Source organism: Leptonychotes weddellii, chromosome 11, assembly GCF_054177405.1.
Source record: "Leptonychotes weddellii isolate Sample4059 chromosome 11, ASM5417740v2, whole genome shotgun sequence".
NCBI classification, from domain to species: Eukaryota; Metazoa; Chordata; class Mammalia; order Carnivora; family Phocidae; genus Leptonychotes; species Leptonychotes weddellii.
Window position 1 is genome coordinate 8,607,801 of NC_138379.1, and position 17,855 is coordinate 8,625,655.

The 17,855-nt window shown below is 62.5% G+C and overlaps 1 protein-coding gene across 8 annotated transcripts in view; it reads right to left on the minus strand.

Annotated features, from left to right (window-relative positions):
* MYRF (myelin regulatory factor) overlaps window positions 1–17,855 on the minus strand; it is a 33,412-nt gene that overhangs the window by 12,387 nt on the left and 3,170 nt on the right. For all 8 annotated transcript variants that reach the window (XR_014138524.1, XM_081797998.1, XM_081797997.1 and 5 more), the window contains exons 2-8: window positions 8,469–8,556; window positions 8,027–8,287; window positions 5,611–5,672; window positions 4,407–4,686; window positions 3,191–3,441; window positions 2,972–3,095; window positions 1,111–1,306 (exon numbers count right to left, since the gene is read on the minus strand). Coding sequence is in view for 7 of the 8 variants with exons in the window: in XM_081797998.1 (XP_081654124.1) it covers window positions 1,111–1,306; window positions 2,972–3,095; window positions 3,191–3,441; window positions 4,407–4,686; window positions 5,611–5,672; window positions 8,027–8,287; window positions 8,469–8,556 (1,262 nt within the window). In the remaining variant the exon portion in view is untranslated. The remainder of the gene's footprint in view (window positions 1–1,110; window positions 1,307–2,971; window positions 3,096–3,190; window positions 3,442–4,406; window positions 4,687–5,610; window positions 5,673–8,026; window positions 8,288–8,468; window positions 8,557–17,855) is intronic.

A 17,855-nucleotide genomic window follows, 5' to 3' on the forward strand; every position in this document is an offset into this window, starting at 1 on the left:
GGGGGAGAAGCAGAGGCCGGTGGCCCATGAGGGCCGGGGTCCCCGCCTGGTTCTGCCACCCTTTAGCCGCTCAGCCCGGGCCTGGCCCAGCCCGAGCTCCCCCGGAACTGGAGGCGAGGCCCTCCCCTCAATGAGGGCACAGACAGTCACATGGCTCTCCCAGCTCCACATGCACCCACTCACGCATTGCACGGACACGCGGCCCCCACCCCCGTCCCCGCGGCCCCTCCATGAGCAGCGGCTGAGCCACGCCAAGGCACCAGGCTCCAGCTCCCGGCAATGGAGGAAACCCACGCAGCCGTGCCCCCAGGGAGCTCGCGGGCTCCAAATCAGCCACTCCGAGGCTGGGGCTAGAGGGGCCCCAGGGGAGGAGCCTCAGGGCAGGTGTCCCCAAGGGCCAAGGACTGTAGCAGAGTGAATGGGAAGGCCAGGGGAGGAGGGATGGAATGGGCATGCTCAGGGTGTCCCAGAGGAGGGGAGCTGCCTCAGGAAAGCGGGGCCTGTGAATGGGCATAACCCGTCTGGGGCACAACGAGAGGCAGGGCTGGAGGGAAGGGCTCGTGGGCTAAGCTCAGAAGTCAAGGCTTTGCTGGAGGGCACCAGGAGCTCTGGAAGAATGGCAAGTGTCGTGCCCGCTGGTGTCTCAGGGGGAGCGTGAGCTGGTGGCCCCCATGGAAGCTGCTGTGGTCACTTAGACGAAGTGGGGGTGTGGTCGGGGCCAGGGAGAGGCAGAGGAGAGAAGAGAGAGGAGGTGGGCCAGGCCTGGTGCATGATGATGAGGTGGGGGCAAGTGGGCCCCTGGATGGATGGCTTGGGTAACCAGCACCCTGGAGCCCTACTCCCTGAGTGGGGGGCCCCGACGGAGGGGCAGGCTGACAGGGAGTTCATTTGGGGCTGGGATCTAAGCCGACATAGGGGTCAGGAGAAGGGTCTGGGCTGGGGGTATAGATTTGGGGTCACCGGGTAGAGAAGGAATCAGGAAGCACAGCTGAGAAGGGGGCTGAGGAGGCTGACGGTTGGGGTGTAGGTACACTCACTTTGCCTTGGGGCCGTTCAGGTCCCCAAGCATTCCTGGCTCCCCTCCCCTCCTGGCTGAGCCCCCAAACCTGCCTTCACTCCGTGCAGTTTCAGGTAGAAGCAGTCGAGGGGCTTGAGGCCCTCGGGCGTCTTGACGTACTTGGGCTCGCCCAGCATGCCAATGTACACGGTGACCTGGAAGTGGTTCTTCTTCTGGCACACGAACGCGTCGTCGCCCACCGAGAAGTTGAAGCCCTTGTCAGCGTCCACGCGGTAGGTGAGCATGGGCCTGGGGGCGGGTGAGGGTACTCACCAGAGGCCCCCCCACCAAAGCCAGGCCTGGAACGTCCCTCCCCCATGCCTGCATTGCAAAGCGATTTCCTACCCAGTCCCCACCGCCACCCCCCAATCCTCAGACCACTCACGGGGCTGCCCCCCACTTCTCAGAAATGAAAACTGAGTCCCCGGAAGGATTTGAGCTCAGGTCTGCCAACTCTTCAGCCAATATTCTTTCCTCTATGTGGCTGGGCCCAGCCCACCCTGGTGATGGGGGGAGGAAGGGCAAGACCCCTGAGGCCCACCAGAGGGGAGTGAACTCCTGAGGAGGGGGCTTGACGGCCCCTCCTCACCCTTGGCTCCTTCCCAGAAGGCTGCCCGAAGCCCCCTCCCTCACAGGAGATGGGGTGAGAGGGGGTGCATCTGCAGAGCTTCACTGGCCTGACAGCTGGTTGCCATGGAAACGGTGGAACCAGGCGCCGGCTCGGGACTGGCCCAGCCCCGGCCTGCTGGCTTGCTCAAGCCCCCAAAGTCCTCATTCTGACTCCTCCATCTGCCCAGGTGGGGAGAGGGGCACTCTGGGCAGCGTAGACGCAGCCTCAGTTTACCCATCTGTGGCTGGGCAAGGATTCCAAGTATGGATCCTTTGGGGGACCTCCGGGCGGCGGGAAAGGGGGCAACTGTTGGCTCATTCTCACCCAGGTCCCCAGGCACAAAGCAGTGCCCCCAGTGCCCAGGGCCTGCCTGGAGGAAGATGGGCAGAGAATGATTCCAAACTTGGGGGAAAAGGCTTGGGGGCCTGGCTAACATCTACAGAAAGGCCTGGGGCTCCAACCACCTGCCTGCCCCAGGGGAACACCCAGGAAATACATGGGCCACACTGGGAGCCTCAGCTGCCAGCTTCCTGGCCTTAGGGCCTGAGATGGCAGGGCTGGCCTGGAAAGCATGGTAATAAGAGTGGGGGGGGGGGTCCTCCCCAGGTCACAAGGGTGGGATCCTTGAAGACCTCTCCCCGCATCCTGACAGGGCCTCAAGGGATCCTTCAGCCACGACAGCAGCTGGATCCCCCCCAGCCCCGAGGGCTTCTGGCTAAGGGCTTCAGCCGCACAGCCTGGGGCGCCCAACTCCAGGACGCCGTTCTCAGCCAGCCCACCCAGGCCTGGCAATGCCCAAAGGGAGTCGGTGAGCCACCCTCTCACGCCCACCGGACTTCTGCAGGAGTGAGGGGAGTGGTCCCACAGTGCTCCTGGCCTGGTCCCAGGAAGCTGAATCCACATGGGTGGGTGCTGAGGGAGAGCTAGGAATGCCCAGACAGCCCTGTCCTCCCCCACCCCCTCGTCCCTCCCTTCCAGGGAGGGGGCTGCTGGAAGGGCCCTGCCAACACAGCTTCCTGCTACCTTCCTGGAATGCCGAAGGAGTGGGGGAGGAGGAGCCACCCACTTCTCCCTGCCTAGGCTCCCACTGGCCCCTCCCTGACGGGCACCACCTCCTTAAGGAGGCCTGGGGCAGGCCCACAAGTCGGGAACCCCGAGGGCCTGTCCTAGTTTTGCCCCGAGCCTGCTCCTCTCCTGTAACCCGGGCCCAGGTGGTGCCCAGTGTGCTCCCAGGCCCTGCTCTGGGACCCCGACACCAGGGCCGGTCCCCGGATGTGGCGGCAGGGGTGGGGCGGGGCACTCACAGTTCCTTGTAGTTCGCGTCGTACAGCGTGGCCCACTTGTTCTGCTGATGTGGTTGCCACTTGATGGACTGGTAGTTGGGGTCCAGGTAGGAGCCACTGAGGCTATCATTGTCCTGCAGGAGACCTGGAGGGAGGAAGCAGCCACGTGGGCCCTGCGCCCCACGCCCCCACCTCAAGGGGAGCTGGCTCGCTGTGAGCTCCAGCAGGCCAGGCACGTACCTGGTGAGGGTGCCCCTGGCGGGTGCCAAGGTGGTGTCTGGACCCGGGCAATGCTGAGGGGCAAGGAGCCGGACCCGGGTGAGAGGGGGCCCTGGGGAGGCCAGGGTGGGGATGGGGCTCGAGCTGGGTGTGGGGGCAGGGTCGTTGCTGTCCCAGGCTCCTGTTTGATCATTCCATTCAGCATCTGGGCATTGAGGGTGTTGGGAGGTGATTCGGAGTGCTTCCTCTTCTTGGAGGGGTGTGTGGGGAGCCTGGGGGTGACACAGAGGCGTGCCATGGGGGGCTGGCTCTTCCTGAGCCCCCTCCCCCCTGGGCAGTAGCCCCCTTTCCCTCTTCACCCCGTTTCAGCAGGATATGCCCAATCCAGAGAACACCTCCTCCAAAAAGCCGCTGGGCTTCACCTCCTCAGTGCTGCCCCATCGCTCTGTAATGCCATTCTCTTCTTCTGTCACTCATCTCTACCCCTGCAGCTCATGGAACCCGGGGGGCAGGAGCCACACCTGACTTATCTGTGTGTCCCATCAGGCCCAGCCATGGGCCTGGCGCACAGAGTGCCCCGAATCGTTTGTGGAAGGGAACAAGCCGGTCCCTTCCCTGGGGTGTCATTCTCAGGGCCACCCTTTATAGTGGGAGCTCCACGGAGAGCAGCCTCCGAGGCTGGAAACAAGCCCCAGAGGGCGTGGGCCACCAAGGCTGAGAAGGAGAGCTTCTTGGGGAGGAGGCTGTGGAGTCTTGCCCTGAACTAAACCTTTCATGACATCTCGATGTGTCAAACAAACAGATAAAAGGACAATTCTCCTGGCTGGAGTCAGAGGGGGAGCTTGGGTCCATAGCTAGAACTTCCTCCAGAGCCCCCAGACTTCGTGAGAAGGTTAGAAAGTCACTGGTGTCTGGGGAAAGGCACAGGCCCGAGGTTCAAGTCCTGGCTCTGCCCCTTCCTGGTTCCATGACCCGGACAAGCATTTCCTCCCCCTGGGAGCCCCAGTTTACCTATCTGGGCAATGGGGGTGGCCATGCTCACCAAATAAGGTAGTCGGAAGCATCTGGCCAGGGCTATCTGGCTGCTGGGTGGGCACACCCATATACACGTGCTGACCCCCATCTCCTGGGGGCAGAGCCTTCTGCCCTCCTGGCTCATCCCGGTCCCCACGTCCATCTCTGTCCCACCTGCTGCTGCCCTGGCCCCCCACCCCCGAGCCCACCTGCCCAGTCTTACTCAGCTCCATGCTGCTGCAGCAGCTGGTGCAGCATCTGGGACTGCTGCGTGTGGTGGAGATCGCTGGGCACGAGCCCCTGCCCCATGGCAGCATAAGGGGGCATCGGGGGCTCGGTCTTCATGTACAGATCCCGCTGCAGGACAGGGTAGTGAGGTGGGGGTGGCGGGGGCGGCGGGGGGCCTGGGAGGTGGGCCGGAGGTGGAGGCGGGTGCTCCAGGCGGGAGGGCACTCCCACGTGGCACAGGGTCTCAGGGGTTATGGTGCGCAGGAGATGGGGGTCTGCGGGAGAGATGGGGGGGTAGGCATCAGAGACCTACATCACTCGGGTTCCCGGGCACAGGGTTTCCCACCTTCTCCTGAGACAAGCCCCGGGGTGGGGGGGCTGCCCTCCCACCAACCCCACGTGGGAGGAGGGCTGGGCAGCCTGAGGCTGGCCACTAGAGGCCCCGGCAGGGAGACAAGCCCCTGTCCAGGGGGTGGGCAGCTTCTCCCCCACCCCGCCGCCGTCCTAACCGGCTCCTTCCCCCCAGGCCCGGCTGCCCAGCTCCCGGGGGAAGGCCCCCGCATCCCAGCGTCCTCCCCCAGCCCCTCTCAGGCCTGGTCCTCCTCCGGGCCTCAGGAAGGAGTCTCTCGGGGACCCCCAGCACAGTCCTGCGGCAGCCCTCCTCCATCCCGCAGCCCCTCTAGCGGGCTCCCAGGGGCCAGCCCCCCAGCTCCCTTTGTTCCCCAGGAGGCATTCCAGAAATGTTTTTGGTAAGATAAACAGAACTCTTGACCCCTCTCTGGGCTGTGGGGAGCCAGCTGCCCGAGATCCTTCTGCTTTGGGCCACCTGGGGGCCGCTGCACCCCTGGCACCCCCCCACCAGGGGAGGTGGGCCCAGGAGGCCAGCCAGGCCTGTACTCGGGCTGCACCCACAGCCTTCCCCAGCCGTCCACTTACCGCCGAAGGGCGCGTCCATGATGGCGCAGGCGGGCAGGCGGGTGGCATCACCGGCAGGGACACTTGCTCAGAGGCAGGGCCAGGCTCCCCACCCGCCCGTGGGAAAACAATAGCCAGCACCGGGGAGTATTTGACCAGCGATAATCTGGGCCTGTTGGGCGGCCGCTGGCCCCCTCCCTCCCTCACTCCCTCCCTCCCCGATAAGGCCGCCCCAACCACTTGCCCAAACCCCGGAGGGGGAGGGCGGTGCCCGCTGGACTCACCATTCACCTGCTGGGGGGAGTAGGCCTCGGAGCCCGAGTCTGGGGGAGAATCCGGCAGTGTGCTGCAGGAGCAGGAAGAAGGGGCTGTTGGGCGGGCAGCTCGTCTGTGGGGCCGCGGCCGGGAGACCACAGACGCTGCAGGCCCTGAGGTCCCCTCACTCCCCCCTTCAGGGGAATTTCTCTGTATGAGCCACCTTGGGGTGCCAGGCAGGGCCTGGGGCTGAGTTGTAGGTGGTGGGCCTTGGGCTCCTGCCCAGCATCCCCTCAGACCTACCGGGCACTTGGGGACCAGGAACCAGTGTCCCTGATGATGGCACAGGGATTCAAGGACACAGGGATGGCACAGAGATTCAAGGAGCAGGGGCCAGGCCTGCTCCTCGCTTCCCACACCCACTGAAGCCCCACTTTTTAGAAACTCTAGGGGAGAGCTCTCGGGGGCTCTAGGAGGCTGGGCCGCCCCACCAGGGGCAGGTATGGGCTGGGCAGGGAGCCAGCCCCACCAGGTCGGGGTGTATTTTTTTCTTGCCGGTTTTGTTTTATCAGCGGTTCAGGCAAAAGAACAAACTCAACCCCGAGAGATCAACACGTCCTGCGTGAACCCTGCGTTCGCCCGGTGAGGGGAGGCTGCGGCCAAGCAGGGACCCAGCTCTCTGGCCGTCCTGGTCCCCACATCTGGAGAGACTGCCCGCCACCGTGCCCAGGCAGCCGAGCCCTCATGGACACGGCCCTGGGCTGATTCCAGAGTCCTCACGCTCCCCTGGATGAGCCACCCACCCAGCCCCCCCGGGCTGTGTGAGAATGACAGAAAAGGCAACAGAGACCCGATCCTCTGCAGCCCTCACAGTCCCCGAGGGCTGCCTGGGGCCTCTGCCCTGCGCCCACCAGCTCCTGCCTGCTTTCTGTACAGTGGCCGTTGGGTTTTCCGGTGTTTAAAGGTCCCGCACACCCTCGGGTCCCTGCAGTGAAATGTCTCCAGTCCGTGGGACCTTGTGTTCCTTCCCCACGACTCCTCCTGCTGCTCATTAGTCCTCGATTTGGTGATTTTTTGATTAATAAGTCCCTCCCCAACCGGCCTGCAGGATCCACCTCAGGAGGGACGTGTTTGTCTCGTTTGGCTCCTAGAACAGGGTCTGGCAGGCGCAGGGGCGGTGAAGGGCCCTGGGTCCCTCCCGGGGGGACAGCCTGGGCCACACAGTCTCTGTGTGCCTCTGGGCAAGCCCCTTCTCTCCCTGAGAAATGGCCTCGGTGTGCCTTTCGAATCCCACCAAAGGGGCAGCACGGCTTCACTTGGCAGGCCAGCTGGTTCTGGGATCTCCCAGGAGCTGCTTACTGCAGAGGCTCGATGAGCGTACACGAAGAGAGCCACAGGGTCCTGCAGCAGGCAGGTGCTCCTCCTATGTTCGTCCTCGGTCTTTGCCCTTCGGGGTCTGGGCTCAGGGACAGCCTCTCGGCCGGATGTCTGCCCTCCACAGCGAAAGCGCACCCCTAACACCCCAGCTTGGCCCCGCGGGCCTCCCCCAGTAAGCCAGGAGCTGGCTCCAGTTGCCCCCCCCCCACCCCGCACTTGCTCTGGGCTTCCTCCCCTTATTTCCACAATCCTGGAGGGGGAAGCATTTTGAGCTCACTCCACAGCCGCGGATGCTGAGGCCCTGACCGAGGCGGTGGGTTGTCACGCCAGCGGGCTGCAAATGCTGGAGCTGGGGGTAGACCCAGGCTGTGTAGACAGCGTCACGCCCCCAGCACTCTTACTATTCTTCTACCCAAAGACAGGGTCCCCTGCTCTCCTGCTCCCCACGCTGGGGAGCCCAGAACTTTCTCCGAGCCCCTCTGCAGAACCCAGCAGACCCATGTTCCTGCCTATCCTCATGAGCACGGGTCTGTGGGCGGCCCCGGAGTCTGGCTGGGCTGCTGACCGCCTGCATCCTGCGGTCACAGCCGGGCCCCTGGTGTGGACTCCTTGGAGAGAGGAGAGAAAGGGCCTGGGAGGCTGGCTTGGGTGGGGGGAGCTGCAGGTCCCGTTTCTGTGCCGTCAGCCAGCTCCCTGCGGCCCCAGCAAAGAGCAGCTAGATGCGGGAGTGGATGGGCCTGGGGCAGTGATGTATGTGTGTACAACGTGGGCGCCGGTGTGTATCCGTGTGGGTACGTAGCCGGGTCTCTAGGCTCACCTCCTCCCATCCCCTTTACACAGCTGTCAGAGAATTTTCTAGCACTTACGTCAGCCCTCATCACTCCCCTGCTCAGAATCTTCTGGGGCTGCCCACGGCCTCGGGACAAAGCCACGAGGCCCTCCTCAGCCACCCTCCCTACCCACAGGGCAGCCGTCACCACTGCCAGGCCACCACCAGCACCTCCCAGGCCACGGCCCCTGCCCCCATACCCCGCACGCCTGCCCCCCCGACGCCCCGCCCTCACTCACCCTGGCGCATAGGGAGCCTTGGGCTCGGCCTTGATGGGGGGCCCAGAGCCCCCCAGGAAGGGCTTGGGAACACTGGCCATAGCATTGTTGTTGCAGTTGAGCGCGGAGCTGTAGCTCGGGGCGGGGAGGGAGCCGTGGCGCCCCGGGGAGGGTCCGCCCCCGGGGGGGCTCAGGTGGTGGCCCCCGCTGGAGCCCGGGATCGCTGGCGGCCCGTGGGGGTAGGAGGCTGCACTGGCTGGAGCCGAGATGTCAGGGAAGCAGCTGTGGAGAAAGGAAGCAGCTCAGCGCCAGCCAGGACCCCAGCCCCTCCCCAGGCCCCCACCTGCCAGGCCGCGTGGAGTCCGCGGATGGGAAGAGACGGGGAGCAGCTTGCAGATTGGGGCCGCAGCACACCTTCCAGGTGAAAGGTGGAGGCCAGGGGCGTGGGGGCGGGGCCACTCACAGGTCAGAGGCGTCCTCCTTGCTGATGTACTCCTCCAGGATGCTGGTGTCTATGTTGGAGGGCTCCAGGGCACCGTTGATGTCGTGGCCTGCAGGGGAGGGGCAGATGTGAGCTACCCCTAGGCCTCTGGGCCCTGCCCTGCAGCTCTCCCCAGGCCGGGCTCTCCAAAACATATGCCCCCAGGCTCCTCCCGATCTGCCTATCCATGTCCAGGGAGAGTCCTTCAGTGCCTATCACCTGACGCCCCTCCAGGGGGCATCACACTGTTGATGCTTCCCTCCCCTGCCAGCCTGCCCAGAGTCTCTGAGGAGGGGAGGAGCCCAGAGCGCAGATCGGGGACAGACAAGCCATTTCCTGTGACATGAGCAAGTCCTTCCTCTTGTCTGTAAAATGGGGTCATCGTTCCAAAGCCTTATGGGGGGCTGGGAGGAGAAACTGAGGTACTTTACTGAACTGAGTGCCCAGTGGATGCCCACCACCCTTGAATGCTGGACCCAGACTCGATGACTCTGTCCTGCGCTGCCTCCCTCCAGACGGCCCAGCTGCTGGGCACCCAGGAACACGATGCGGGGCTGGGCTGAATCACACGTCCTGGGGTGGGGGGGCCGTGTGGCCAGGGGAGCCTCCTGCACCCCAGGCCCCAGCTGCAGATGGAGACGGAGTGGGGAATGGAATCAGAAGTGCCCGGCTCAGCCTACTGCATAGCTTGTCGCCCCCATAACGGGGGCTGGGGTACCCAGCCCTGGTATTCCAGAGGAGGAAATGGGCCCAGAGAGGTAAGGGCTTGCCTGGCCTCACAGCAGGGAATGATGGTGGCCAGAGGTCTGCTCCTCCACCACCCTCTCCTGGGCCTTCCCTGCTGGCCCCAGCCCCACAAAGGGGAGGGGCTCACAGAAAAGGAGCCCAGTGCTCTTGGGCATAAGCAGGGGAGGAGAGGGGGAGGCGCTGGCCCTTCCCCTCCCAGGGTCACCTTGCAGGGGGGAGCAGGAGGGCGGGGTGATAAGGGGGCTGACGTAGGAGATGCGTCAGCCCCGATAATGGAGGATGGCCCTACCCACGCTGCTGACCTGGGCTGACCAGCCCCCCTGAGGCAGGAGGTACCCCTCCCACAGGCCCCTGGAGCCGTGAGCCTAGGGTCTGCGCCTCATGCCTTCTCCCGGGCGAGCCCTGGGAACAGCTCAGGAAGATCCAGGAACAAGTCCTGCCTTGCCTACTGCCCGCTGTGTGACCTTGAGCGGATCACATACCCTCTCTGAGCCTCAGTCTCCTCATTAGTAAAATGGGGACATGAACAGCTAACACTTTACAGCGTTCACTATGAAACAAGTTAAGGAACGTAAGGCGCCCCGCATATAATGGGTGCTCAGCAAACGGAGTGGATGTCCTCACTTCACAGACCCAGAGCCCTGGGGTCCCCAGGAGCCCCTGGCCCAGGCCCCTCCCTGGCCCCAGCCGGCATTTCAAGAATGCTGAGCCCCGCTTAGGTGATTAATGAGTGGCTAAGCCCTCCTAGGAGTCACGCGCTGCCTGGGACAGGCCCTCCTGCTGGCCCCCACCCCTGGCTCACCCAGCCGGGAACCAGGGACACCCACCGAGCACTGCCAGTGGCCATGCAGGGCCCAGTGTGGCCAGGGCGAGAGAAGCTTCTCAAGCTGGGAATGACCAGCCTGCACATCAAGGTTCTAGGATTCCCGTCTACGCCCTGGCCCCCACCCCATCCTTCCCTGTTACCCAAAGATCCCATTTATTGAATGCCTACTGTATGCCAGGCACTTTGGGAGCCGAAGACATTAACAATCATAGGAGTTTATTATACGCAAGGCATCCCGCGGGTTCTTCATGCCCTAGTCGGGAATGGTGATGATGACAAGAGGACAACGATAAGGACAGCAGCTCCGGCGGACCGAGCGCCTGCCTAGCGGGTCCCGGCACTATTCTCAGGGCTTTACAGGATGATCACCCAATTATTAGCATCATCCGCTTTATTCAGAGAGGTCAAGTCTCTTGCCCAAGGCAACACAGCAAGGAGATTCAAACCCAGGCACAGGGGCCTGACTCCAAGGGGGAAGGTGTGGTTGGTGGTAGATGAGACTTCCTGGCCATTCTGGGCTGCCCCACCTTATGGGCTGGCAGTGGGGAGGAGGGGTTCCTCAGGGGATAGGGAGGGAGGGAGCACTGGAGCATTACCCACCCCCCACCCTGGCTGCTGATGTTGCAGGTTTTTGAGACTGAACTTGGAATCTACAGTGAATGATGGGGTGATGGAGTCATGGTGTTGCTATTTATAATAGGCCAGGCCCCCTCCTCCCCTCCTCCCCCTCCTCTGGCCAGGAGCACTCCTAATCACCCCTAATCCTCCTGCCCACCTCCCTTGGGATAGGGGGGCCTCAGGCAGAGGCATCCTGGGAGACCCTAACGAGAACCAGATGTGGTTGAGGGGAGGAGAGACCCTCCCGTGCCAGGGGCCGGGAGGACGGGAGGACAGAGGAGGGAGGAGGGAACCACTGGGGCGGGGTGGGGAAGAAGTCTAAGGTTTGGGTAGTTGGTGGGCCTCCTGAGGAACCCTGAGCCCACATCTTCTCCTTCTCTGGGACCCCACAAGGCCTGCCTGACATTCTCCCCACACGGCTCAGCCTAAAGGGTCCAGCCACCAGGCAAATGCCACCAGACTGCCCCAGAAATCATACCGGAAACTTCTAATCAAACATTTGGGAGGACAGGGTGGGGGTGGGGGCTTGCCGGAGCCCAGAGATTCCTGAGGCTGGGGCAGAGCCCCCAGGAACCCAGCTGATGAAGGCATCAGCACATTTTGGGGGGCCCCTCTCCCCAACTGTTCCCAGAAAGAGCTCTGGAACATCCTCGAGCCAACAACAGATACCTGCCCCTCCTCAAACCCTTCCACAACTTCCCACTGCTCAGGATAACCAGAGCCCTCCTGGAGGTCCACGGTGGTCCCCTTACCTGCCTCCTCCAGCCTCCTCTCCTAACCAGTTCCCTCCCCGCACCTCTCTCGGTCCTAGGGCCTTTGCACATGCTGTTCCCTCTGCTGGAGGAAGCCCATTCCCATTCACTGGGCTTAGATGTAAGTTTCTCCAAGAGGCCCCCTCTGACTCCCATTCCCGTGACTGGCGGCCTCCTTTCTCATCCAGCTCCTTACTCGGCTGCCTAGGACAGCCCTCACAGGTGGGCGGAGGGTCTGTCCCCTGCCCACCCGCTGCCCACAGCTCACTCACCGAGTGGTCACCCTGTGCCCACGCTCTATATGGCTCATATTTAACTCCCATAACAACCCTACAGGACAGGTGGTTTTCTTGTTCTCCGTTTTACAGATGAGGAAGCAGGCTCAGAAAGGATAAATGCCTTGCCCAAAGTTTACAGGTGTGGGACCCGGGATATGAGCCCGGCCCTGTTCCGACTTTCTGGGATATAAGCATCTAAGCATACAGTAGGCACACAATTGAGGTTCATGGAATGAATGAGCAAAGTGGCATGCAGGACACTAGAACCAGGCCTGCCTGGGTCTGGGGACCTCCACCCGGCCGTGTTATGGTCAGGGTCCAGGGCTAGACAGGGCCCCTCTAGGTACCGCCTCTGCCCCGCTGAGCTACGCGCCCCAGCTGCTCCTCATTAATTAGGACCTTTATTACCTGCTTCTAACAGGATCCAGACACTGCCCTGTCCCAGGCAGGCTGGGATAGGGGCTCTGGAGAGGAAGCCCCCTCCTCTCTTCTCTCCTCCTCGCTTTAAGGCCACCCAGCTGGGCAGAAGAAGAACCGAGGGGATACGAGCCAGGTGCGGGATGAGGGCGGGTGGGGGCCCAGGTGGTCCTCCACCCTGGACCCCTCCCTTCCCCCTCCTCATGCTCATGACCACCCCCCCACCAGCTGTGGCCGCTGGCTGAGTCTGAGCCATTGTCCCAGGGAACGGGGGAGGGTGGGGACCCAGCACAGTGGGAGGCTTGTGCCCTGCCCACACCTCCCCCCCACCCGTCAATGGGGCACTTGTCAATTCATGTCCCAAACATGGCGGAAATCCCGTCGGCCACGTGGCTGTGGGCAGGGGAGGCCAGGGCCTAAGGATGCTGGCCAGGCCTAGCTGATCAGAACCTGAGGCAGACAGGGCCCACGTCTGTTCCCCACATTCCGCCCTGAGTGTCCACCCCAGGCGTCTGAATCTGAGGGCACCCCGGCTCCAGGCCACGGCTGGGAGCCAGGACGGTAGGGGTTCAGGGGACTGCCCAACCCAGCACCCCCATGATGCCCTCGGGGACTCCTAGGGTCAAAGAGGCCTAGCAGCTAATGTGGGTCCCCCTTCAATGTTATGTGACCTTTGGCAAGTGACCTGACCTCCCTGCGCCTCAGCTTCCTTCTCTATCAAGGGAAGCAGGGATCCCTGCCTCACGGAGCGGTCCTCAGTCTTCAACAAGAGGGTAGGAAAGCTCCTCACTCCCCAGAGGCCATTCCTCAAATAACATTCATCGCTGTTTCCTTCTCTCTTGGGGCTCCCCTCTCCTCTCCTGCCCAGGGTCTACCTCTCTCACCCATGCCTCTCCACCTGACTGCTTATCTGCTCCAGAGAGCCTCTGAGGGGGCCTCCGACCTCCTCCCGAGTCCCTCTGACGCATGCCTGGTACCATACTGTTATTCTGGCATATACACAGCCAAGTCCAGCCTCCAGGCCTTGGCTGTAGCCCCCCACCCACCACCCCGGTGGGTAAGCCTGTGACTGCCTCCCTGCTCTGGAAGCCCCTCCTCGATCTCCTCCATCACAGCGGGCGCCCAGTGCCATCGCTTCTTTCCTAACATGGCCTGAGCTAATCGACACGCTCCAAACTAGTTCACTCTGGGACAGGGCACAGTAGGCTCTCACCTCCTTCGGCTTGAACTTTCTATCTTTATTAATACGATCTGTGATTAATGTAGTAACTGCTAGCGGTCCCCGCTTCAGGCTTCAACCTGTGACCAGACCTTCTCACTCAAAATGCCTTCCGGTCAGATGCTTGATTTTGCAAGCTATCCTTTGCATCTCTGCATCAAGTCTCCAGTTAGCTAGGGGCTGAATGACAAGGATATGGCTCCTAAGTCACTGCCATCAGGCCCTTAAATCTGAACCATGGTTGCCTTTATTTGCCAAAAATGCAAAAGAACCCCCATCTCCTCCAGGGGACCTGGAATCTTTGGCCACCCCTGGGCTGTAGCTATGTCCCCCCCTAGACCCCACACAGCTACCACCCTGTCCTCTGGTCGACACAAGGCTGAAGTCAGAGCCCCAAGAGGCTCCCAAGCCAGGTCCAACAGAACTGAGCCCAGAAGCTGCAACGTGTTCTGTGGGGACCCACACTGGTCCCCAGGGATCTTCAGTTTGCTCTGGGGGGCCCCCAGCCCTGATGCTACAGGGCCAAGTGAGCTCCCACCCGACGGCCACATCTCTGTCATACAGGGACCAAGCCAGGCAGGCTGGGGAAGGCCCACCCCACAGGGGCAGAGTAGAGACCCCGCAGCTTGGGGTGGGGGCGGGTCTCTCTGTACCCATGTCTGTCTGTATTCACACACCAGCATGTCCCCCCACCACACACACACGTGTGTACACAAGGGCACACTCCCACTGACACACGATCGTGTACGTACACACACACACACACACACACAGAGTGGCATACCCTCCCCACGCGGACACACACATGTGCTCATTCATTCAATCAAACAATTACTGAGGATATGCCATGCATCAGGCACGATGCTTGGCTCTGGAGCTGTAGTAATGAACAAAACAAAACCTCCTGCCCATGAGGAGCTGACCTTCTGGAGGCAGAGTCAGATGACAAGACAGAGGGGTAAAAATCCATAGCATTTCAGAAGGTAACAAAGGCTACGGGGAAAATAAAGCAGAGAGAGAGGGGCGGGGGTGGCAGGAGGGCTGGGACGAGTTGCAGTTTTCAATAGGACAGTCAGGGAGGGCCTCAGTGAGACGAGATGGGAAGGTGGTGAGCCACAGGGGTATCTGGGAAGAGCATTCCAGGCAGCGGGGAGCCAGTGCAAAGGCCCTGAGGCATGAGCATGCCTGTGCTTGTTCCCGTGCCGGCACCCCTCCCAGACTTGAACGCTCATGCACACAAATGCTCACTGACCCAACGGCAGGCCCAGGCCAACAGCCCTCCCGATCGGGTCTGGCTGGAGCCAGATCCAAAAGAGCCAAGACAGTGTCGCAGACCCCCGGCTACCCCTACCCCAGGCCGCAGACCCCACAGGGGAAAACCACAGAGGGACAAGAGAGCTCAGGGACTGAGATGGTGAAGAGGAGAGTGAAGGAGGGCCCCGAGGGAGGAAGGGTCCCGAAACTCCAGAGAGGGACAGAGGCTGTGGTTGTCCCATCTGAGGGCTGGAGGGACCCAGGTCGGAGGCAGGCAGTGCTTTCTCACTGATGCAGCCTGGAGACAGGCGGAGGACAGGATGCCCTGGGGCCTCCATAGGCCAGGCCAGTGGAGCCTCTGGACCCAACTGCCTGCCCCCTACCAAGCCGGGCTTTTGCCCTTCTCTCCCCTCCCCGTCCAGGCCTTGGCACTCCAGGGGTCTCACTGCTCACATCACGCGGCACATAGCCTTGACCCTCTGAGGGAGGGCTCTGAGGCCCAGAGAGGTCAAGGGGCTGAATGGAAGTCACCCAGCCCAGCCATCCGTGGTGGCTCGGGACCCTCAGCACTCCAGGGGCCCCCTCCCTGCCCCACTCTAGGCCGGCACCCAACTGTGACAGGAGCCCCAGGGTCCCACTGTGGCCCTGCTGTGGCAGCCCTGAGTGAGGAAGACACATCACCTTTTTCTCCTGCCTCAGCACCGCCCTCTTGGACATGAGACATCTCCATACTTGCACAGAGCCCTGGGACTCCCAGGAGGCAACTTACGCAAAACCCTCTGGCCTGGGTGCAGCAGGTAAAGACAAAGGACAGTCAGCCCCTTCCCCCTGCCACCAGCCCCTGAGGCCCAAGTTCCCCATCACTGAGGGACAGGGTGGGGCCCCAGCTGGAGGCAGCAGGAACCAGGAGCAGGCATCAGGACCCCGCGGGGCCAGCCCCGCAGGACGCTGGGTCCCTGCCTGCAGAGTGCACCCCATAAAGCTGCTGGGGTCCCCCCCGGCCTTGGCATAAGCGGCCCAGAGAGGGTGAGGGCTTTCCCAAAGCACACAGCGCCGGCCACAGGCCCCAGCCCAAGGTGGGGCACTGACCTACCCCGTGGATCAATACATCCTCGAAGTGAGCGGCATCATACCTGCCGTGAGCCAGGTGAACGAGGCTGTGCAAGCCCCATGGGACAATAATCACCATCCAGGCTGATGTTTCTGGGGCATTACCGCACCGGGCACTGTACCAGGCCTCAGAACACCCAGTTTACCCAATCCCCGCAGAAACCCTGAGAACTGGGTACTGGGGCTGCAACTGTATTCCCATTTTAAGGATGAGAAAGTGGAGGCACAAGGAAGTGCAGAGATCTGCCCAGGAGAGGGACTGTGGGCAGGCAGCCAAACTGGCGCTCCGGGGAGTGCATAAGGCCATGAAATATCCGACACCTGCCCCCAACCCAGGGTCTACCCATACCCGGTGGCAGCAGGGGCTGAAGACTTTCACAGGGGAGAGGAGTCCCCCCCCCCCCGCCCCGTACACACAGCCAGGCTGTGAGGGAAACTGAGGCCCAAGACAGGGGGCCGTGAGGAGGAAGAAGGCAGGAAGGAAGGGCAGGCAGCCTGGGTAGGGCAGGGCCACCCCCCGGTTAATGATCCAGTTAATGATTTCTGCTCCCCTTCTTATCAGAGGGCAAAGTCCAAGGGTAGCAGCCAATCAGCAGCCTTGCTGGGCTGTTACCCGGCAGCCTTAGCTGCCAGGGCCCCCCCAGTCCTGTAAGCCCTTGAGAGTTAGAGAGTGGGGGCCAGGTCCCCAGGAGGAGGCCATTCTGCCCAGAGCGACCTACGTGTCTTTCCCCCAAATACCCTGCGTGGCCCTGCCTAAGACCCCAAGGGGCACTCTGCCAACGCCCCCAGACTCAGGAGAGGCCCTGAGGCAAGCAGGTGGGAGACAGCCTTCTCCTCCCCCCCCACCACCCCCACCCCTTGCACTGACCCCAGGCCCTCCCAGAGAGATGGCTTCCTCGGGTGCGCCCCCCACCCCACCTTTGTTCACATAGCCATTGTTGCCTCCAATGACCCTGAGAACGTTTCCTACCCGCCCCCCTCCCCGCCCCAGCCCCATGCCGCCCTGTGCCCTGTGCTGGGTGTCGGGAACATGGGATGAGTCAGACCCCCCACTACTATTTCTCCTCCAGCTGGACTCAGGACCTGGGGAGGAAGGGCTGGGACAGGACTCCTCCAGAAGGCACCCCATCTCATCTTCTCGACAGTTAGGCGTCCAGCTGCCTCCCCCATCCGCCCTTCCACCATCCTTGGTGCACCACAGACAGACAGACAGACAGACAGACAGGCTGACATGGGGCACAGGGCCATGCGATCACACACCCCAACTCAGCCCCAGACTCCTGTCCAGGGTGGGCATCCTCTCCCAAAAATCGTCAGGTGGCCTCCCCCTGCGGCCTCCTCCTGCCCTCTGGAGGCAGACAGGCTGGTCCCACCGGAAGGCCACGCTTCCTCCCCCAAGACCCTGGTGGCAGAGGAAAGAGCTGAGGGCTTGGCAGCTCTGACTAATGCTGGCTAAGTCCCTTCTCTCGGAGTCTTGGCCCCTGGAAAAGGGGGCCAGTGCCGGCCCCTACCTCAAGTGGCTTTCAAATCAGGATCCCGGTGCTCTGGGGGCTGTGGGGAGCCCCGCCGCCCCCACCCCCTGTGTATCAGGAGGCCATGAGTTTGCCTTTCTTTGGTGGCTAAAAAGAACCTCACTGGAAGCCCCGGGTCTGGTCCAATCCACCTGCCTACCCCAGGAGGGGAAATGAGGCCAAAGAAGGGAAGTGACCAGCCCAAGCCACCCATCAGGTCTGGAAGGAGTAAACGCCCTGGTGGCGCTCTAGAGGCCAAGTGGAGGTCCCCCCACCTCTCAGTGGCCTTTTCAGCACCTGCTGGAAGCCCAGTTCCCCTAGGTCTCCAAGGCTTCCTCCACAGCACCTGCTTTCTTGGGGGAGGAGGCGGGCACTGCTCCCCCAAGCCCCAGGTGCCCCTGGAACCAGGGGTCAGCACCCTCCACCTTCCATGCTCTAAAACGGCCCTCCTGCCCAGGGCTGGGAGACGAGGCTCATCAGACCTGAAGGCATCATTAAGACCTCTGCCACCCCCTCCTGTCTCGCAGGTAAGGAAAAGGGGTCCAGAAAGGGTGAGAGCTCAGCACAGGGTCACAAAGGTCTCAGCGGCAGGGCCGGAGCCTGTACCGGAACCTCTAAGGTTCTGTCGGGCTCCCCT